Raw genomic sequence first — 20,458 nt, forward strand, 5'->3', positions numbered from 1 at the left:
TTCAAGACCTTGTAATTAATTACATTATTTTTTTGTTAATTGAACTTGCATATATCATACAAAATAGAGAAATATTACAGAAGTGGCCTTTCACAGATAAACTCATAAAACATCAAGCTATAGCTAAACTATTCAACTATTTGAGTAATAGTATAGTGCATGAATTGGTCTCAGTGTCTCTTATCAATTCCTTCTTGTGTAACCATTTGAAGAGTTTTAACCATGTTTTTAAGTAAAAAAGAGCATTCCCTAAAAAAGTTATATTTGAATTCATTTTCCTATTGAAAAATAATACATTTAACGTCCATGATGAGTTTTTACTTGATCAATTTATACATCGTAAATAATTTTTCTTTTAGCATCAATTATATTACGAATCTTGCTTTTGGTCTGGTTCTATTTCTAAATATTTACATGATAATTATTTTTTTAAAAAAATACCGTTTCTAAAAATGTTACTTGAAACAAACACTAAAAATAAAGGTTATATAACAATTTCTGAATACTCAAAGGGTTTCTTACTCTGTATATTCGAACAAAAAACACACTTACACAGGAAAAAAAAAAGGAGTTTCAGGGAGATTTTATCGAAAAGGATTTGAATGTATAAAATAAAAAGTTAATTTAGACATAAATTTGAAACGTAAAAGTCGAAGGTTGCCAAAAGCTTGCTCGTATTAACCCAATTTTTCGATTGTGTGACCTAAATGGCTAGATCAAAGCCGCAAACGTTGTTGTCGCCAGACATGAAAGAGGCGTCTTTTTGTTGATCCCGCTCTCAAACGTCAACCACGTTTCTTTAAATTAATAAAATTCATGGCGGCGCTAGCCCAACAAACCAAACCCAATTTCTTGCTGTCGCGCTTTAAAGCCTTTCAGGTGCTAACTTGATTATCTTGTTCCTCTGATACTGTCTAATGTTATTTCGTTCAGGCAAATTGTCGAACTGTTTATAACAATTTTCTTGAATTTCCGTCTTCTAGAAATTTAATCACAACACCTACTCTAAAGCCAAATATCGGGAACAGCACTCTGCTAATATGGGTTCTGGGTCTCTGGTTGATACTGGTAATTCTTCCTTGTTCTTTTTCTCTAGTTATCTCTTTCTTGGTTCTTGGTGCAGTCATTATTGCCAAGTGTATTCTTGAATGTTCTGTAATAAACACTCAAGAATTCAAAAAAAAAAAAAAGCATAATGTTTTAGTATTCAACATTATAAAGTTGATGTTTTTTCAACAAGAATTTGCCATGAATTCCATAAATCAGTATTAACAAGAACGTGCCACTGTTAAGTCCATTGTCATAATGTTCTACACACATAAAGAGAAGGTCTTTCTGCTCCATTGCGTGTTCAGGAGTGCCAATGGTTTGCAGGTAAGATGAGTCGATTTTATGTGATTAGTAACACTATGATTTGTGATGATGATGATGTAGGTGAAATTGACTTCTCAAAGTGGAGGAAGCTTTACTCAAGGGAATTTGGGATAAGTAACTCCATGATACCAGCATATGCATGGACTGTTCTGAAGGGTCTCCAAAGTGGAGGTGATACTTACATAGGATGCTTTGCTGTTTACCCGGATTTCTCAGTTAAAGATAGTCACTATCTAAGTTCCCAATATATTATAGTTTGCTTGCACGAAGAGTCACAAAATAAGATACTAGTTTAAGCACATTTTCCTTGGTTGTAAATAGCTTTACGATCAATTTTAACCCTTGTTGTCGCACTACTTAGTTTGCATGCATGTTCATATTTAGATATCTCACTGCGTGAAGGTTAGCCTTTGACCAAAAGTTGTAATATGCAGGGTTTGAAGCTTACTTGGTTGGTGGATGTGTCAGAGATCTAATTCTCAATAAAATACCAAAAGATTTTGATGTTATCACAACTGCAAGGCTTCCGCAGGTCTAAGATACATTCAAATAGTATCCTAATAACTAGCCAGTTATGTTTGGTTTCAACTACTTGTCCCCATGATTGTATATTTATGTCGGTCTGTTCTATTTGTCATAGATAAAAAGGTGCTTTCATCGTGCAATAATTATTGGACGACGGTTTCCAATATGCAGAGTACATATCAAAGGTTCTATTGTGGAGGTTGGTGCAACTTTATGATATAGATCTGTTGCACATTCTATACTTGTATGTCTGTGCATGGGCATGGTCTATTTTACATTTGTATACTTGTTTTTTTGTTATAAGTAGGTAGTTGCAATAAAATGAAAATCACTTAAGTGCTTTGAGAAGTGAGAAGTGAGAAGTGGTTTAGTCTTACTGTTCAAATTTATTTGTAAGTTTATCATTATTTGTAATTGTTTAATTTATTTATTTTTTTGGAATTTTTTTTTGTAAATTTATCATTCTGATCAAAATTATTCATTGTTTAAGAAAAGGAGAACATTCATTGAAGAGCTTCCATTGGTGTCTTACCTCCCTTTGAACTTACATTGGAAAGACAATATATCTGAAGTCTTTTTCTCCTAGATGGCTAGATATGTTGCTTATCATCCTTCACACACTATACAACTTTAATTTAGTGAAGAATTCGGGTTTCTGTCTCTCAGGTCTCAAGTTTTGATACTAAGGCAAAACCAATCGGAGAAAGTAAGAAACTTCCTATTCCAAAAATGCCAAAGAAATTTCATCAGAAGGATTTCATTCTCTGGAAGGATTCCATGCACCGAGATTTCACTGTTAACAGGTATCTCTTTATTTTTTGTTCCCTTGAGAAAATGGAGCTAAATCTAGTTTCTATTCTGTAAATTATTCCCTGGGAAAGGGGGATCTGGAAGGCTTCATAGGTTGTTTAATTCTACTAGTGAACTCGATTTTGTCTTGGTTCCGATGCCCGGTCTGCTTCCTCTTTCCACTAACCCAAAATGAATATCTATGTAGGCAGCCATAGCGCAAAGAAAAGCTGAAAAATTGGAACTCATAAAAATTGTTGTTTTATCACACATAAACATTTTATCTGAGTAATTGCATGTGTCTATGCTAGAAAATAATGGAAAAGATAATAATTACAGAACTATAGGAGACAGTGGGCAAAGGTCTTGATAGAAAAATGGAGGAATGCAGTGTGGCATAGAGGTGGCTGACATGTAGAGGTGGGTTCTATGCTGTCAACTGCTATGCTTGATTTATCCATGTTGTGGTCCTCAATTAATATCTAGAAACCTATTATGGTGCTTATTTGCAATGTAGAATCATAACCTTATTTAGTAACAGGACAAGGTATAACACGAGAAGTTTAGTAGTGAGGTGGTAGTGCAACAATGTCCCTGTGTTTTCCAGTTTGTGGGATCCTTGGGAGGTGTTTCTATACTGTCTCGTGTTTTATTCCCTATGTGTGGTCCATGATGACATCATAAATGCACCTGAATACCTACTTTTGGATAAATCATCAAGCTTTATAATATCCTTTTGGATGAGAAAAGTGATTTAAGATCGGAAAGCATTGCCATGCATAGAGCTCCAGTTAAGAAGTTGGAACTTGGAGTTAGGATACTCCAAGGTGGGAAGTAGAAGTATGAGAAGTTGTTGGCTTGATAAGTGGCTTCATTATAGGTGTAGCTAGGCAAATTGTTTCTTGCAGCTATACAAGATCACTGGTTCACTTGATTTTGTCAGTTTGATCTTACCATTTAGAACAGGGCGTAATATAAAGATGAAGAACTGAAGATTGCCTTAGGCAGTGTTTGTTCTGAATTTTTTTGGGAAAGGTAACATTCATATGTATTGGCAAAAATCAGTACATGGCCGTTGTACTGAAAACCATAATTACAACTTATCAACAAAACAGGATATCTGAATCTGAATTCTAAATAGAGCCAAGGATCTCAATAATAGTGTTTGTTCTGAAGCAATGTAGGTTTTTGTTGGAAACTTGTTTTAGTTTCCAGAACTGGTTCGAACCTCTACGCTAATCCTTATCCCAATTGAACTATGAGGATCAATATTATTGGGGAGACTGTTTACATGTTAATCATTTTCTCTTGTAGAACCTCTCCACAGTTCTCTATTCTGGTGGAAAGCAACACATTCATATTACAGTCTATAAATGCTTTTTTTAAAATAAGGACAGTCTATACGTGCTTGTCTACAATTCAAAAGTCTCTCTCTCTATATTTTTCCTGTTTATAGATCTTCTTTATCTTTTGGTGATTGATTGGATCTCTTAATTTTTTGGATATGTCGTGCTATTCACCCATTTTGTGTGTTCATGAAATTGTGGATACAGTTTGTTTTTTGATCCGTCCGTGAATACAATCTATGATTATGCCAATGCAATAGTGGACTTAAAATCTTTACAGGTGAAATTATTTTCAAATATGTGAAGGTCTTATTTTGATGTGTTTTGGAATTTACAAAGTCTTTTGCCATATTTATGCAGTTAAGGACTTTAGTACCAGCACACTTGTCATTTGAAGAGGATTGTGGTAGGTGCAACTATTTTAGAGATGTGCCTTGACTTGAGAATTGGAACTACATTTCTTGCATTGTACATTCATATTCATCCTGTTGTTTTTTGTTAATATAGCCAAGCCCAACTAGTTTGAGATTGAGCCTAGTTGTTGTTATATAGTTCTTGAAGATGACAAAGAAGTGACATGTTAGCCAAGGATATTGTTGGATTTAAGATGACGGTTATTATTAGAAACAAATTGTTACTCAGTTGAAAATCTGATAATCCTTCCGTTTCAAAAAGAATGGTCTAGTTTGACTTGGCACGGAATTTTAGAAAAAAAATAAGACTTTTTAATATTGTGGTCCTAAATTAAAGTAATGTCAAATGTACCAAAATGCCCTTTAATCTTGTGGTCTTGAACATACCACGTGGAAAGCTAAAATTATAATGTTTAACCAAAAAAGAAGATTCTTTTTTAAACTGACTAAACAAGAAAGGAGGTCATTCTTTTTGAAACAGAGGGAGTACTTGTTTTAGATTGTACACAGTATGTCCAGTTTTTTAATACAATAAGTCAAATATCTGACCAAAAATAGACGCGCCTAAACATTTAAATAACTGTTATTCATTGTTCTACAAATCTGTGTATTACAGCTCCTGCATAACTTGTTTGTGAAGAAAGAGATTCCTCTGTATCAGATCATGAATGCAGGATTGTATTTTAAGTAATATATGGTGGAGGGATCATTCTTGTTGAGATTATGTCTGAAGTGGGGTTTGTCTGTTGTCAAAGGAGGGATGAGATAGGTGTTTTTTTAAGTCCGCGGAAGGAATGAGGGACATGGATATTTTGAATGGGGCTTATTGTTTCATCAGAGAAAGGTTGGCTTTGTTGCTTGTGCTCCTTGGTTTGGGGAGAGAAAGTGTGCTGGTGTAAAGGGGCAGAGTGGTGCTTGAAGATGTGGGTGATAATGCTCCCTAGGTGACTTGGGGGAGGTGAACGTGCCATTAGGCATAAAGGTGGAGGTAAATGGATGAGTTGAAGAGTTTGGTGAAAAGTTTTGACGGAAAAGGTCATATTCTTCATTCCATCAATCATAAAAAAAATATTCTTAATGTGCTTTGAGAAAACACTATCCCATCGACTCCATCTATCGTGAGCCAACTGAACATCATTCCTTATGTCAGGTGAACATGAGAAGCGTTTTCAGAGGTCTTACTAGTAGTAACAATAGGCATTTCTAAAAGTTTAGGAGGTAGGTCGTAGGGCTGGTGAATTGAAAAAATAGAAGACGAGTCACATGAACTCTAAGTTGTGTGGACTCTTCACTTTGATGCCACACCTATGTCTAATTCTCCAAAATACACTACTTTTGGAGAATCCGACAAGCACCCATTGACATTTTTGAAGAGACCGAGCAACATAACATGAACTTACCCTGTTGCCCTCCTTTTATCATTTTTGATGGAACTGATCCTGGATTTTCTTTGTCCTCAGCAAGGATCTTGCGTGGCTTGAGACTGGCTGCTCGTCTCAAGTTGTCCTTTTCAAAGGAGATTGAAATTGCTATGCACAAACTCTCATCGTCCATAATGATATTGAACAAGGTATGAACAATCAATTTATGTAAACCATTGTTAACTTATTTAATTATCTCTGTTTGTTCTTTTAACCCTCCTAAGGTTTAGCTTTCTCTATGCTTTTATGCCTTCTCATAACCTGACAGTCCTGATGCTAAAAAAGATTCCTAACCACACTGAAATCTTTCTATATTACTGCTTCTTGGTTAGTCGTTTTTTCCTGCATGCTCTCAATTTTTCTTGTGCAGTCTAGACTAATGATGGAAGTCAACTATATGCTTTCGTATGGAGCTGCAGAGCCTTCTCTTTCTTTACTTCAGAGATACAACATCCTTGGAATGCTGCTACCATTTCATGTATGTCATATTATTTCATTTCATTTTGGTATGATGTGACTTCCATGATTTTTTGGTTCAGGACAGTAGCTTATGCTTGACTAAATGTGTCATTTACAGGCAGCACACCTTGCTCAACAGTCTAACAAACAGTTGAGTGAAAGTTCTGTTATGCTGATGGTATATCTTCGTATCTTGTATTTTTTTTTCTACTCCATAAATTTGTATAATTCCTTCTATGTGCTTCCTCACTTATTTGATGTCAACTCTTCCCATGTTTGTGAACATATTTTCTATGGACTACTTGTTTCCATGCATCCTCCTGAAGTCTAACTTTTCCCCCCATATTGAGCACATGCATGCACTTGTCTGGGCATATTTTTCTTTTTGCCGGATGCATGTTTTTTGTTGAGTTTTTAGTAGTGTTTCACGCATCAAATTTATTGGTCTGAACATTTTGCAGAAACTGTTTTCCAGTTTGGATCAACTAGTCACCTGTGATCGACCTTCTCATGATAGTTTGTGGTAAGTTGAGTTAATTTCTAGCCATTGGTGGAGATAGTTTGTGTAAGCTGATACATTTTTGAACTAAGTATAACATCTGGCCTTGTTAACTGATATCCTTTTGGGTTCTTTTCTTTTGAGATGGGTGCTTTGTTCAGCCTTGTAACAATTACTGCAGTTACCTTAATCCATATATTGCAGTAGCTCTCTCGTATGGTTGAACTTTTTCCATTTTGTTTGACATATCTTTCAGAATATGGTTACTTGAGTATTGATAAATCTGCTGGATTTTGTTTTTGAGTCATTAATGTTACTTCATTTCCTTGCTTGTCATGTTCTTCCTAAAGTGAGGATTTTTGTCTTTGACTACTTTTATTAATAGTGTTTACTGTCATTTTGAGAGTTGTATTCACATATGAGGTATTTTTCAACGGTTCTGGACCAAACCTCTATTACTTGAGTATGACCCTGCACGGGGGCAAAAAAAGTCAAATAAATAAATAAATAAACATTTTACTTGAGTGAAAAATATAAACCCCCTCCCCCAAAACTATCACCATTTTGTGAGTTATATACCTAGAAGTTCTTAAGTACTGGGTTTCACCTATCTTGTTCGATCATCATAGCTTATAGATTTATAGGAAAATATTCTTTCTCTTTTGGTCCCGAGAGTTGATGTTTGCCGTAGATATCATTGTTTGGTTGACTTGAAGGTTCAGTGCTTTTATAGCTTAGGGTAGAATATTTGGAGTTTTAACTTTTGATTTGTTTTATGCTTCAAAGTAAAGTTCTTAACACCCATGTTTGGGATTTTGTTCTCGTGTGGTCGTCCTATACTACTCTTTTATTATGATGTAAGTTGTTTTTGGTTTAAGATCTCCCTTGTTTACTGTTTCTTAGCAATCAGAGGCCTTCTAGAATGCCACTTGTTTTATAAGCACTGGCAAATGGAAACACCTCTTTCACCTTCTCAGTAAAAATTGGAACACCTCTTCTGGTTTTGGGCCTTTTGGCAACTTGCATTTCACTTCATATGCCAAGGAAATTCACACTGGATACAGTGATGAATGTGGTAAAGAAACAAAAGGAGATTGACGTTTTGGAGAACAAAAACAACACAAGCAAAGTGCTAACTCCTGATTTCACCTAGCTGGCTTATATAATAAGAGAGAGAGAGAGAGAGAGAGAGCGAGAGAGAGAGAGAGAGCATCGGGAACAGAAATCGAGCTATCCTCGTTTTGTCATTATACTCTGTATTTACATTCTGGACTATCTCTACGGCAAATCATGCTGCCTCTTCCTATATTAAAAGCCTAGGTTGGGATCATCCTTTTTTATGCATCTTAGATTGGTACTTCTACTCTGCTCCTGCATTTAGCATTTAATTGACAAGTAGGAGCATTTGGACATATCAAGTGTTGAAGAACTCATGTATGTTCAACACTATAGGGAGTGTGATGGTAGATTTAAACTGGGGAAGACAATGACATGGTCCTTGTTGTTTTTGTTACCATTCTCATAAAATAGCATGGTTGTTATTGTGCATTGCTTGATTGAAATTTTGAGCTTGTGTATTTTCATGGTTCTATAGTGCATTTTGACTACATCCAGCCCTGTGAAACCCGGGGAGTCATGTTAATAGTTCACTATTACCATAGCTGCTCATAAGTCATAATCTGGATTTCTGCAATCAAACTACTCTGCTAATTTTTACTTCACTGGTGTTATCGCCTTTCGAAAGTCTATTGGATGATTCAGGCTTGAGCTAGTGTTGAGAAATTGGCTTCTAGTGACTAAGATTCTTGACAATGTTTTTCCTTTTGATTGATGTATGTGAGCAGGGTTGCACTCTTGGCGTTTCATCTGGCACTAATCAATGATCCTCAAGGGGCATTTGTCGTCCTGACTTTTGCTTCTGTGTTGTACCATGGGGATTGGAAGGAAGGTGTTAAATTTGCTAGAAGACATTCTGATGCTGCATCTATTTATGTACCTGAAATTTCAGATTCCCAAGGCTCCATATCAGATGATGAGCTTGTGGAAAGAGTTACAGAGCTGGCAGTGCTAGTGCAAAATTCTTTAGACATTTTGACTGATAAGGACAGCCTCCAGGAAGCAATGTCCAAGTTCCCAGGTTCCCCATGCTCTGGTTTGGTAAGTAAACTTACTAAAGTTTCTAGGCTCCACATCAAGGCACGCGAATGGAAAGAAATCACCTAGTTTTTTTTTTTCAACTCCACTGAGATTTGAACTCATGTGGTCCTTGTCTAACGAACGACGACTTTTCGATTCTTCACTTCAAGGATTAGAGTCGCTGCCCAATGCTACCTATAAAAGAAAAAGTATCGACCACTAGGTCCCGATCAATTCTACCTTTTTCATTATCCAACGCTCATGTGTCCCCTTTCTCCCACTCTTTTTAAGCTTTCAATGGAGCCTTCATAGCTCTTGGGTGCTTGCTATTCCATATTACATTTGGTCATAATGTAATGGGTAGGATCCCAGATTGCAGATCTGCAGGTGTTCTGGTTGGAAGACTTATCCAGAGATAAAGTCGAAATAGTTTGCCTTATCTTCCATAACACCTCATTTGTTTATACCTTGACGTTAAGGCGTTTATAACCTCTTTGAAGCTGGTGCATTGCACTGCATAAGAGCGCTTACAATGATTTAAACCCCTGCTGCTTACATAGGATCTGAAGTCGTATTGACTGATCAGATCATCTTTTGGTTTAGCAATACTAGTTTTTCATATTCACAAGGAGCAGATTATCCACGGTTTTCTATCCCTCTCATCTAAGGGGAGAAAAGGGAACATAATGGCCCACCATCACAGGAATCTCCAAGCCCCGAAGTATAAAGTCAAAAAAAGGGGACATGTAGCGAAAGGTGGAGTGATGATATTTTCTGCAATCAACATGGCCTCATATTTCCCACTTTTGTCGAAGAGTGTTCTTTATTTGGTTACATTTTCAATGTATGCCTTTCATTCAATTTTTCTAGGTATCTCGGACAAGTTACACTTGGACTAAAATTTAACACTCTCTCCACATCTATAACGCCTCGTTATATTCATCGGGAAATCACCTCAGCTTTTACACTGAAGAGATGGTGATTTAGCAGAAGCTCCTCCTCTGCCAACAGTATCCCTGTTTAGTCATGATTCTTCTTCGTGCTTTGAATAAATTAGAACAAGCAGTGTCTAAAAATTGTCAATTTCTTGGTGAAGTGTTCATCGTTTTTAGAGTCTGCAGTGGTGATTACTCTATTATTATTGTAGACATTGATTGGCTATTTAATAATTTATTTTATATTTAGGTGTTTGTATCTAAGAACATGAGGAAGGTCGTTGAAGTAATTTTTGACGTTCTGACAGAAGATGTTAGATCTCTCAAAACCAGGAGGAATAGTTTTGAGATAGATTATACTCTGCTTGGGAAAGGACAAACGCGTGAGACAAGGTTTGTTCTCGGTAAAGTCATCCTTGATACGATAGCTCCTGGGGTCGTTCCAGTCAGTGAAGTGATCAAACACACCCTGGTTAAAGTTGATGCTCAATGGAGTAAAAATGCTCCAAAGGAGAATATGGGTGGAACTGTGAAGTTCAAGAAAAGGAAGTTCGCGTCTGAAGATGATCATCATCCCAATGCAAGTTCTGAAATTAAACATAATAGAGATGAGAAGCAGAACACGGTTATTGCCAAGCAATCCAAGGAGAAGCATATTGAGAAGCATGATAATGAATCTCTGAGTCAGAAACTGGATAACGGGGATGCAGTAACTAAGAAAAAAAGTAAGGGCGAGCAGAGTGAATTGCCACAGAATGGAACAAGAATGGTGCTTGATGGAGTGAGGCATCCAGTGCCGTATCACAAAAAAGAGCAAAAGGGAGGCGATGAATATCAGCAGACTTCTGCAAACCATTTGAAACTTGTACACAATGTTGTCAATGGTGCAACTACCAAGCAGCACAAGGTGAAAGAGAAGCGTATTGAGAAGCATGATAATGAATCTCTGAGTCAGAAACTGGATAACGGGGATGCAGTAACTAAGAAAAAAAGTAAGAGCGAGCAGAGTGAATTGCCACAAAATGGAACAAGAATGGTGCTTGAAGGAGTGAGGCATCCAGCGCCGTCTCACAAAAAAGAGCAAAAGGGAGGTGATAAATATCAGCATACTTCTGCAAACCATTTGAAACTTATACACAATGTTGTCAATGTTGCAACTACCAAGCAGCACAAGGTGAAAGAGAAGCGTGATTCCCCACAAGAACAGAAGGAAGAAAAGATTGAGTCGTTACATAGCAGAGAACTGGATTTGAAGGGTGGTAAGTTGGCTTCGGATGAGAAGAGTAAACCAAAAGCTGGAAAGCTAACACTTTCAGATCTTTTCAGGAGGTGAGTTTAACTGTATCTTGTAAAATCATATCCTCTTCAAAAGAGGAGCAAGAGCTGTGTCTTACCTTGTTTACCCCTTCTTTTTTACCATAGGAGTGTCTAGATCTCATGTACATGGCAATAGAATGAGCCGTAATTGCCATTTTTTGACTGTGACATGGTAATTATTTATTATTATTACATATCAATGGGGTGGCTTCGATTTTAGTGGTAGTTTAATTTTCATGTTTGAAGTACTCCTCTCTTATCTTCTTGTCATTCATTTCATGGTAAGCTGTCTTCAGTGTTTCATTTTATCCCCCTCTTATCATTATAATTTTTACTGCTTGCTTTCGCTACGAAAAAATAATTATACCAACGGCAAAAATATAAAGTATTCTCTTTGTCCAATAATAGTTGTCTATTATTAACTTTTGTATACTTCATAAAAAATTATAAATAAAAGAGTAATTTTACTATATCAGCCTTTAAATATAATAAATGCAATGGAAAAAATTATCTATTGATTTCATATAATGAACGAGTATTGTTGGATATTTTAAAATAATAGAACTGGAGGAAGAGGAAGAAGAATAAATGGTCACGTGCGTTTAACAGATTACCAAATGCACACATGGTCCTTAATTTCTCAGACTGTGTCAGAACGTATTCCCCACTTTTTTATTTTCAAATTTTCCAATGTAAGGAATAACGATGTGAGAAAATGTTTTTAAGAATTTGGGTCTTGTTAGAGTTAATGAAGACAAGTAGGTGATTGGTGAGGATTACATTTTAAAAAGAAAAAAAGGAGGAAAAGTGCAGTTGAGACGATGATGATTCACATCTCACTGAAAATAATGGAAGTGGAAGGAAGTTTTTTACTCGGATCAAGTATTTCTCTCAAGTTTGAATTTTGAATATAAAATAGAAAGTGCATCATCTTATAGTAGAACTTTTTGAAAATCGTGGTGTCTACCTAGGATATGAAGATACTTTTGATAGAATATTTTACTTTAAGGTGAAACTTCTCGATACAAATTCAAATTAATTAAATTCTTAACTAGATATCAAATATCAAGCGAGAAATATATATATATAAAAGGAAGTTTCCCCATTCTCACGTATAAAATTATTGGATTATAACTTTAATTCAATCATGCAGAGGAGATTCACTTTAAAAATTGACATTATAAAGCATGTCGGAACATGCCTGCTACACTAATTATATGCACTCATATAAGACAACAATTAATAGTAGTAAATTTCATAAATCACTTACAGACCAAAAGGCACACAGTGATTATTCAAGAGCATTTTAAAGTACTATTAATATGTTTATTTTTATTTAATATTTTTTTAAGTCAAAATTTTCAATTAATGAATATGAGTTAATTTATTTTGATTAATTAATTTGGTCAGTGAACATAAATTATTTATTTAGTTTTTTTATATTGGTTAAATGTATATTTTCAAAGCTAATAATTCACGAGGGTGGTAAAATAAGAATAAAAATATAATTTATGTATTGATTTTATAAAATGATAAATATTACGGACCAACTATTTATAATAAGAATGACATATAAAAAAGAATGAAAGAGTAATACAATCGGCGATAGTAAAACAATTTATGGCTTTCCGTTTATGAACCTCCATATTTATGCTCATAAACCCATTTTACTTCCTCCGGTCCATTTTAATTGTCGTATTTATTAAAAGTAATAATTATTTTAAAAATTAAGATATAATTAATTATTTATTTTCATCTCCAGTACTCAATAAATTGAGAGAGATTCGAGTGTTAGTAAAAGAGAATAACATTTAAATTGAAATTAAAGAGTAAATATTATCCTTTTAGTTAATATTTTATCAAGTAACATGCAAAAAAAAATAAATACGATAAGCATAATAGATGAGAGAAATAATTATTTTATAAAAGCTTTTGCATTATTGCATCTATCTAATTGATAAGATTAAGGGAAAACTATTCGCTTATAATATTTGAATTTTATTTTCTCCTTTAGTCTTAAATCAATATAAAAGTTAAAATTAGGAATTTTGAATTTCGAATTAAGAATTGGTAAGGCTAGTATTTATAATTCTAGCAATTTATAGTGTATCTACTGCGTTGATTTTTCAATTAATGTCATTTCAAGTTTTATTTTTTTAATTACCATTCGGAGAGTTAAATAGTATCTGTTGAGTTTTGACTATAATATTTTTAAATATTTTCAATTATTAATTATTTTAACCAGTACTCTTTATATAATTTCCAAATATGTAATTCTAGCAATTTATAGTGTATCTACTGCGTTGATTTTTCAATTAATGGCATTTCAAGTTTTATTTTTTTAGTTACTATTCGGAGAGTTAAATAGTATCTATTGAGTTTTGACTATAATATTTTTAAATATTTTCAATTATTAATTATTTTGACCAGTACTCTTTATATAATTTTCAAATATGTACTTTTATTTTTATGAAAATCTTTTGTCCGAATTTAATTAAAATATGTATGAGTTTAATCCTCGTATTTCAAATCTAGCCAAATAAATTAAAACAGATTGAGCATTAACGAATGAATTCAATTTTTTTTTTTAAATAAATAAAACAAATCTTTTCTATCTTCTATTTCTGCATAAATGACTTTGACCTTATAATTACATAGCTACGTCATTCTGACTTCTTTAATATTCCTAAATTTTGCAATTAAGGTTGCACAATCTATTTAACTTCATGATAATCAACTCTCAATTTAACTTTTTAATGTGTGATTTAATCTACTTTCAAAATTAAAATTTCACACATAAATGAGTTGTCTATTTTATCTCAATTTCAATTTACAAGCCAACTTCAATAACGTTAACATGGTTCAAGTCAATGTAGAAATTAATTTGACATTATTTAACTTTGTGGTGTAACAATTATAATGGGTTGTCACATTTAATAAAGTTAATATCAGTTATGAACTATATTGTCATAAATTTTAACGGATATCTTCTAACAGGTCTCTGGAAGTACTTAGAAAATATTTTTCCATTAGATTATTCAATTTTAAATATTGTATATCAAGCATGGTTGAATTAATGCACTTGTCTTTAGCAAGTGTTTGTTATATAATTTATTTAATGTCACTCATAGTTTTACAGTAAGATTATCTCATTTAAATGTTACTACGATAAATTTATAATTATGTTGTCATAAAATTCTTGATTTTTGTATGAAGAAATTCATAATATACCTATGCAAACACGATTCAAAACTATATGTAACGTAATTCATTCAATGCCACAATAATTGTACATAGTGTTGTTTTATTTTAAATTTACACCAATTTATAATTACGTTATCATAAATTTCTAGAATAATAACATATCGTACATAATCAAGATTTGATTAATTACGTACGAACGACAAAATCTAACTAGTACTTAAGTAAGCATGAGTAAAAAGCACACTTCCAATTAAGGTAATGAAATTGTCTTTGGTGCCAATAATTATATGCAATTCATCCAATGCATAAGTGTTATAAGTACATACTATTATATACATAATCAAGATTGAAATTCTAAATACATTATGACGAATCATTATTATTATGTACGAACAACAAAAATTAGTTAACTAACCAATAATAAGTAACTATAATGTTAATGCGTTCGTCTTTAGTAAGTCTCATGTATTATCCAAAGCAGTAATAATTTTATCATGTATAATAGGTTTTCAAATCTTCAATAGTTCTATGAGTTCATAATTCAGTTGTCATAAACTAATAGATAACGTATTACACACAATTAAGATTGAAATAACAAATACATCTCAATGGATTACTAATTAGTGCCTACGAACAACAAAGATTAACTAGTTTCTTTGTTCATTTTTACTTATCTAGTATACATTTACTTAAGTCCTAATTTACCTTTGTTACTAAGTTTAAGTTATTTTTTGAATATTAAAGTTATTATAATTATGATTTTATGTATCAATTCATTTTTTTGAAATGTATCAAACTAATAACGAACATGTTAACATGGACGGATAAAGTAATTAACTAATCATATGTAACATGCACATTTTCAACTAACACTAAAACATAGACAAATAAAGGAAAAGGGTACAAGTCATTTCACACACAAAATTTAGTGCAATATTAGTTCATATTTTGTCACATTCCACAAAAAGTTTCATCATTTTTTCTTGAAACTCTTAGCAAGAGGAGCCAAAATAAGTGGAGCCCTAGCCCAAAAGTGTAAAGTGGGCAAGAGCGTATAGAATGGGTCTTCTAAAAAGTGCAAATCTCAATAAGTTAGATATTATTAAATGAGTTCAACATTTAATTATAGTAAGTTGATTGAGATTATACCACTATTACACTACAACTAACTAATTTCTTACACTAATTTGAAAGCAACGTCTACTTGTTATAACAAATCAGCTTTTAGGTGACCGTTGTTACCTAGCTGGACTGTAAAAGTCATGCTTAATTGAATCCAACGGCCCTTTTTTTAACTAGCCGTTTCATTTGAATATAAGAATGAGATTTTGTCTATCTGTTTGTGTTGGTATTTTTAACCAGATACATTCCCATTTTTTTCTTACATTCTCCATCTTTTTCTCCCCCTTTCCATTTGTTCAACTTTTTTCAGAACTCTCTTGTTTCTTCATTGGTTCTTAATCAAGATTGATCAAGATTCAATCTTGGTAGAGGGTAACTGAAGAAGAGAGTGAAAGATTCAATTTTTTTTCCATTCTTGATTTAGGTTTTTTTCTGTAATCAAGATTCAATCTTGGAGAGGATTAAAGATTCTATTTTTTTTTCATTCTTGATTTGGGGTTTTTCAGTTATCAAGATTGATAAGATTCAATCTTGGTTGAGGGTAACTGAAGAAGAGGGTTCAAAAACATTTTTTTTCCATTCTTGATTTGGGGTTTTTAGTAACCAAGTAAAAGAAATGGCAATCACTGATGAGAACAAACATCCCTTGATTAAGGAATCTTCTGTTCGAGGTATAAAATCCTGTTTTTTTTTTTAATGTATAAAGTTGCTAATTTGTGATAAATGAGTTTTTGATTTTTTTTTCTCTTGTCATTGTGAAGTGAAAGATAGGGCTGAAATGGCTACCAGAAAGGTTGTTGGAGTGGAAACAAGAAGCAACCGAAGGGTTTTGGGCGCGATTAATCAGAATCTAGTGGGTGGTCAGGGGTATCCTTGTGTTGTTAACAAGAGAGGATTATCTGAGTAATTAATCTTCATCTATAATCTTTTAGATTAGAATCTTTGACCATTTGTTGAGTCTTTACCATTTTTTGTCACTAGTTCTTTAGCTCATTTTGCTGTTCCTTTTCAGTGGAAATGGATTCTGTGACAAGAATCTTCCTGTTCATGGTCATCGACCCATCACGAGGTTAGACATTAAAAAATATTAGAATGTTGGTCAATCTTTGTTTTTTGCCCCACTCGTGGGATTACATTGAGTAGGTTGTTGTTGTTCGATCTTTGTTTTGCTGATTTTGAATTTGCATTTGATGTTCAATAACCTGATACTTGTAAAACTTAATTTGTCAATGAAGGAAATATGCAGCACAAATTGCTAGCTCCCAGAAACACAGCTCAGAGGTACAAGCTTTTAATGAATTGGAGTGTATCTTTGTTGATCACTCTGATATATAGTTTATAAAGTTTAATAAATAACTCTGGGAGATTAATAATTTTCGATTTCTTTGAACAGGAAAACAAGAAACCTAAGATAGCAGCTGAAAGTTTCAGCGTCTGGGAGGATGATATGGAGGCAGCTAATGATAAGCCTGTCCCTATGTCTTTGGAGCAAACAGAAAAAGTGTCAAAGGGCAAGGATCAAATGGTAACAAAAACAATCCTGTCTTTAAACTTTCATTAATTAATACTAGTATATTAATGTATATGTTTTTAATTAATGAGCTGATCATTAAAGACATACATTCAGGAGGTTGAAATGGAGGATATCTTTGAGGAGGCTGTAATAGATATCGACGGTGATGATGCAAAGAACCATCTTGCAGCTGTTGAATATGTGGGAGATTTGTTTGCTAACTACAGAACAATGGAGGTTAGTTTAGCTCAGTAACTTACTAGTTAACAGTTGCATAGATCCTTAATTCGTAAGATTAACTGCTTAATTAAATCTTTATAGCTTTGTCTGATGTGATACATTTGAATCTCCACTGACTTTTAAAATCATTAGTTAGATCCTGACATATTACACCTTTTTACATTGTTTATACAACTTTACTTGGATAGATCCTATAGTTGTTTTTATTTATTTCAAATCGTAGCATCTATATTTATGAGTTGAATTTCATCATTGTATGTGTTTGGGAATGATTAAATCATTGTCCATTATATTCAGGTTAATAGCTGTGCTTCTCCATACTATATGGCACAACAGGCTGACATCAATGAGAGAATGCGGTCTATCTTGATTGACTGGCTAATTGAGGTATAGTAAATATTCCCTCTGCTAAGTTGATAAATTTCTTCAAAGTATAGTAATTAATGTATGCTCATTCTGATCAACAGGTGCATCACAAGTTTGAGCTCAGGGAAGAGACGTTGTTCCTGACCGTCAATTTGATTGACCGGTTCTTGGAGAAGCAAGGCATTGTCAGAAAGAAGCTCCAGCTTGTTGGATTGGTTGCAATGCTACTAGCATGCAAGTATGAGGAGGTTTGTGCTCCACTGGTGGAGGATCTGGTGTTGATTTCGGACAAAGCCTATACAAGGAAGGAGGTTCTTGAAATGGTAAATTCTGGTCTCCTAATAGCTGTAATTAGTAAACTTTGGTCTACATTTAGTATATAACTGAAGGCGTTTTTTTTCCATATCATGCAGGAAAGCATGATGCTCAACACACTGCAGTTTAATATGTCTGTCCCAACTGCATACGTTTTTATGCGAAGATATCTCAAGGCTGCTCAATGTGACAGGAAGGTTAGTAGCTGATAGTTCTGAATGTACTTTACTTGTTTTTACATGTACCAAACACATTATTGATATTTCTCTAACTTCTACTCATGGCTTTAAACAGCTTGAGCTGCTGTCCTTCATGTTGGTTGAGCTTTGCCTTGTGGAGTATGAAATGCTCAAATTTCCACCATCCTTCATAGCTGCTGCAGCAATCTATACAGCTCAGACCACACTCTACGGTGTCCAGCAGTGGAGCAAGACGTGCGAGGTGCACACAACGTACTCAGAAGATCAACTTCTGTAAGTCTACAAACTCAAACACACCTTGCTCTTCTTATTTAGTTACTTATTTCCCTTCTTTTTCTTGCTGTGTTAAGGGAGTGCTCGAGATCAATTGTTGGCTACCACCAGAAGGCAGCAACAGGGAAACTAACAGGGGTACATAGGAAATACAGCATATCGAAATTTGGGTATGCAGCCAAGTGTGAGCCTGCCCATTTTCTTGTGCAGCAGACACAAGAATAGAGGAGAAGAGGGGCATGTACAGTTATTACTAACTTTATATGCAAATTGGGGATATATTTGTGGGGTGATGGAGAATTTATAGGAAAAGATAACTTAGCAACTAATGGTTGCCCCGGGGGATTTCATTATTTCTTTTTATAGAGTTCATTATTATTGCACTTTTACTATGTTCAACATTTGAACATCCCTGAATTTATTGTTTCAGTTACAGTTTTTCATTTACAAACAGAAATAAAAAGTCACAATTTTCTCAGAGTGGTTTTGCTTTATTGAAGTTGGTTATTTATTGAATGTTTTTTTTGTGCTCTCTTGATTATTTTTTTTTCATTACTATTGTGACGGAGGAGAGGTAAGTACTCCTCCTTCATCCTTGACCAAAGGCATCGGGTTAGACTCTCTATGCCTTTATTAGGAAGTGCTAGCTACCCTTCAGACTTTCCGGTATGAATTCGGATTTAGTTTGGATATCGAACGACTTCAGGTGAAAACCAAAAAAGACCAGGAATTGCTGGTTCATAAGGGCGCGTCCATTTGTGGGCTGTGCGCTGTCAAATGAGAAAAATAAATGCTCGGAGCAGCAACTAAATTCGGATAACCATTAGGGAATAACGCTCATAATATAATTTTCTTCATATTTAAAGTTTGAATTCAAAATTTTTGATTAAAAGGTGAAATAGTTCTGCCCACTACACCTCTCAGGTAGTACAAATGTTAAAAGCACCTATCAATTGCCTGATTCGCATCTCCCTCCATTCCATTTTCTGGCCATAAACTTTTTTTTTTTTAATTCTCTACGATTTCATTTATACTTAGCTTCATTTTGTATTTAATTGTTCAATCTAACAAAATGACTTTATTATTTTTCCTCATTCGTCACTTAAATAAAGTTAGTTTAATAAAAGTTTTAGTATTAATATACTGCTCCTTGACACCAAGATTATACTTGACACCATTCACCAATTATAAACTAAATTATTATTGTTTTAGTTTAAGAAAGCACCTAGCGTGGAATAATAATTTTGAAATAAAATAATAAAAATATCCTTATTTTCTCTTATAGTTCTTTTAAAAATATATATATTAAAATTGAAATTATTTTTTTATTCAAATTGATCTAGTGTAAAAAAATCCCATGTCATATATTATGAGCCTGTTTGGCTCAGCTTAAAAGCTGGTCAAACTGACTTAAAAGCTGGTTTTTGACTTATTTAGCTGTTTGGCAATACTCAAAACAGCTTATTTTAAGTTAAAAAAAATTATTTTAAGCAAAAAGTTAAAAGCTGGGGTAGGGGTGTTTTTTTTTTTTTTAGCTTATAAGCTGTTTTAAGTTGACCACATTTTTATCTTTTTGTGCTTAATATTTTTATACAATCTCCAAATTACCCATATAACCCTAACATTTCTTTCTCCCATTTTTCCCTTTTCACGTTTGAAATAACAACTTCAGCACTTTTATCCAAACGCATAACTGCTTATTTTAAAAATAAGTTTCAGCACTTTTAAAAGTACTTTTTTAAAGCTGTTTTTATTAAGCCCATCCAAACGGGCCCATATCCTGTATAGCCAAAAAGATATAATTTGTTTCATAACTCTCGGTACATTTGACCTAATATGCCAAATACATGGACACCAAACACATTTTCTTGTCATAATGCAAAATCATACTTCATAGTAATTTTTTCGTATAATCAATTAGTACATACAACATATTAACACATAATTTAGATTGCATTCACGTAATAAAGAAGTGTTCACTGAAAATTGGTCCCTACTTTTGTCACCAACC

General features: G+C 33.6%; 2 protein-coding genes across 3 annotated transcripts; both read left to right on the plus strand.

The window, feature by feature from the left end:
- The first annotated feature begins 508 nt into the window (after positions 1-508).
- On the plus strand, positions 509-11,433 carry LOC101254858 (uncharacterized). The gene is made up of 14 exons (XM_004232509.5): positions 509-879; positions 984-1,068; positions 1,435-1,545; positions 1,809-1,906; positions 2,015-2,098; positions 2,566-2,702; positions 4,242-4,314; positions 4,395-4,440; positions 5,908-6,017; positions 6,239-6,346; positions 6,446-6,505; positions 6,789-6,850; positions 8,671-8,983; positions 10,148-11,433. Exons 1-14 carry the CDS (start codon positions 817-819, stop codon positions 11,228-11,230), a joined length of 2,433 nt encoding a protein of 810 aa, XP_004232557.1. The 5' UTR covers positions 509-816; the 3' UTR covers positions 11,231-11,433.
- A 4,323-nt stretch (positions 11,434-15,756) lies between these two features.
- On the plus strand, positions 15,757-18,946 carry CycB2 (cyclin B2). Of its 2 annotated transcripts, none has more exons than XM_069293139.1 (11): positions 15,757-16,211; positions 16,302-16,443; positions 16,553-16,609; positions 16,776-16,821; positions 16,934-17,065; positions 17,168-17,290; positions 17,591-17,680; positions 17,761-17,982; positions 18,073-18,171; positions 18,269-18,447; positions 18,525-18,925. In XM_069293139.1, the coding sequence occupies exons 1-11, from the start codon at positions 16,157-16,159 to the stop codon at positions 18,670-18,672; spliced, it is 1,293 nt and encodes a 430-aa protein (XP_069149240.1). In that variant the 5' UTR covers positions 15,757-16,156; the 3' UTR covers positions 18,673-18,925. The 2 variants fall into 2 exon arrangements, with proteins under 2 accessions (XP_069149240.1, NP_001304175.1); NM_001317246.2 differs by having other exon boundaries at positions 15,771-16,211; positions 17,156-17,290; positions 18,525-18,946.
- Positions 18,947-20,458: the final 1,512 nt, after the last annotated feature.

This window comes from Solanum lycopersicum, chromosome 2 (assembly GCF_036512215.1).
Source record: "Solanum lycopersicum chromosome 2, SLM_r2.1".
Taxonomy (NCBI): domain Eukaryota; kingdom Viridiplantae; phylum Streptophyta; class Magnoliopsida; order Solanales; family Solanaceae; genus Solanum; species Solanum lycopersicum.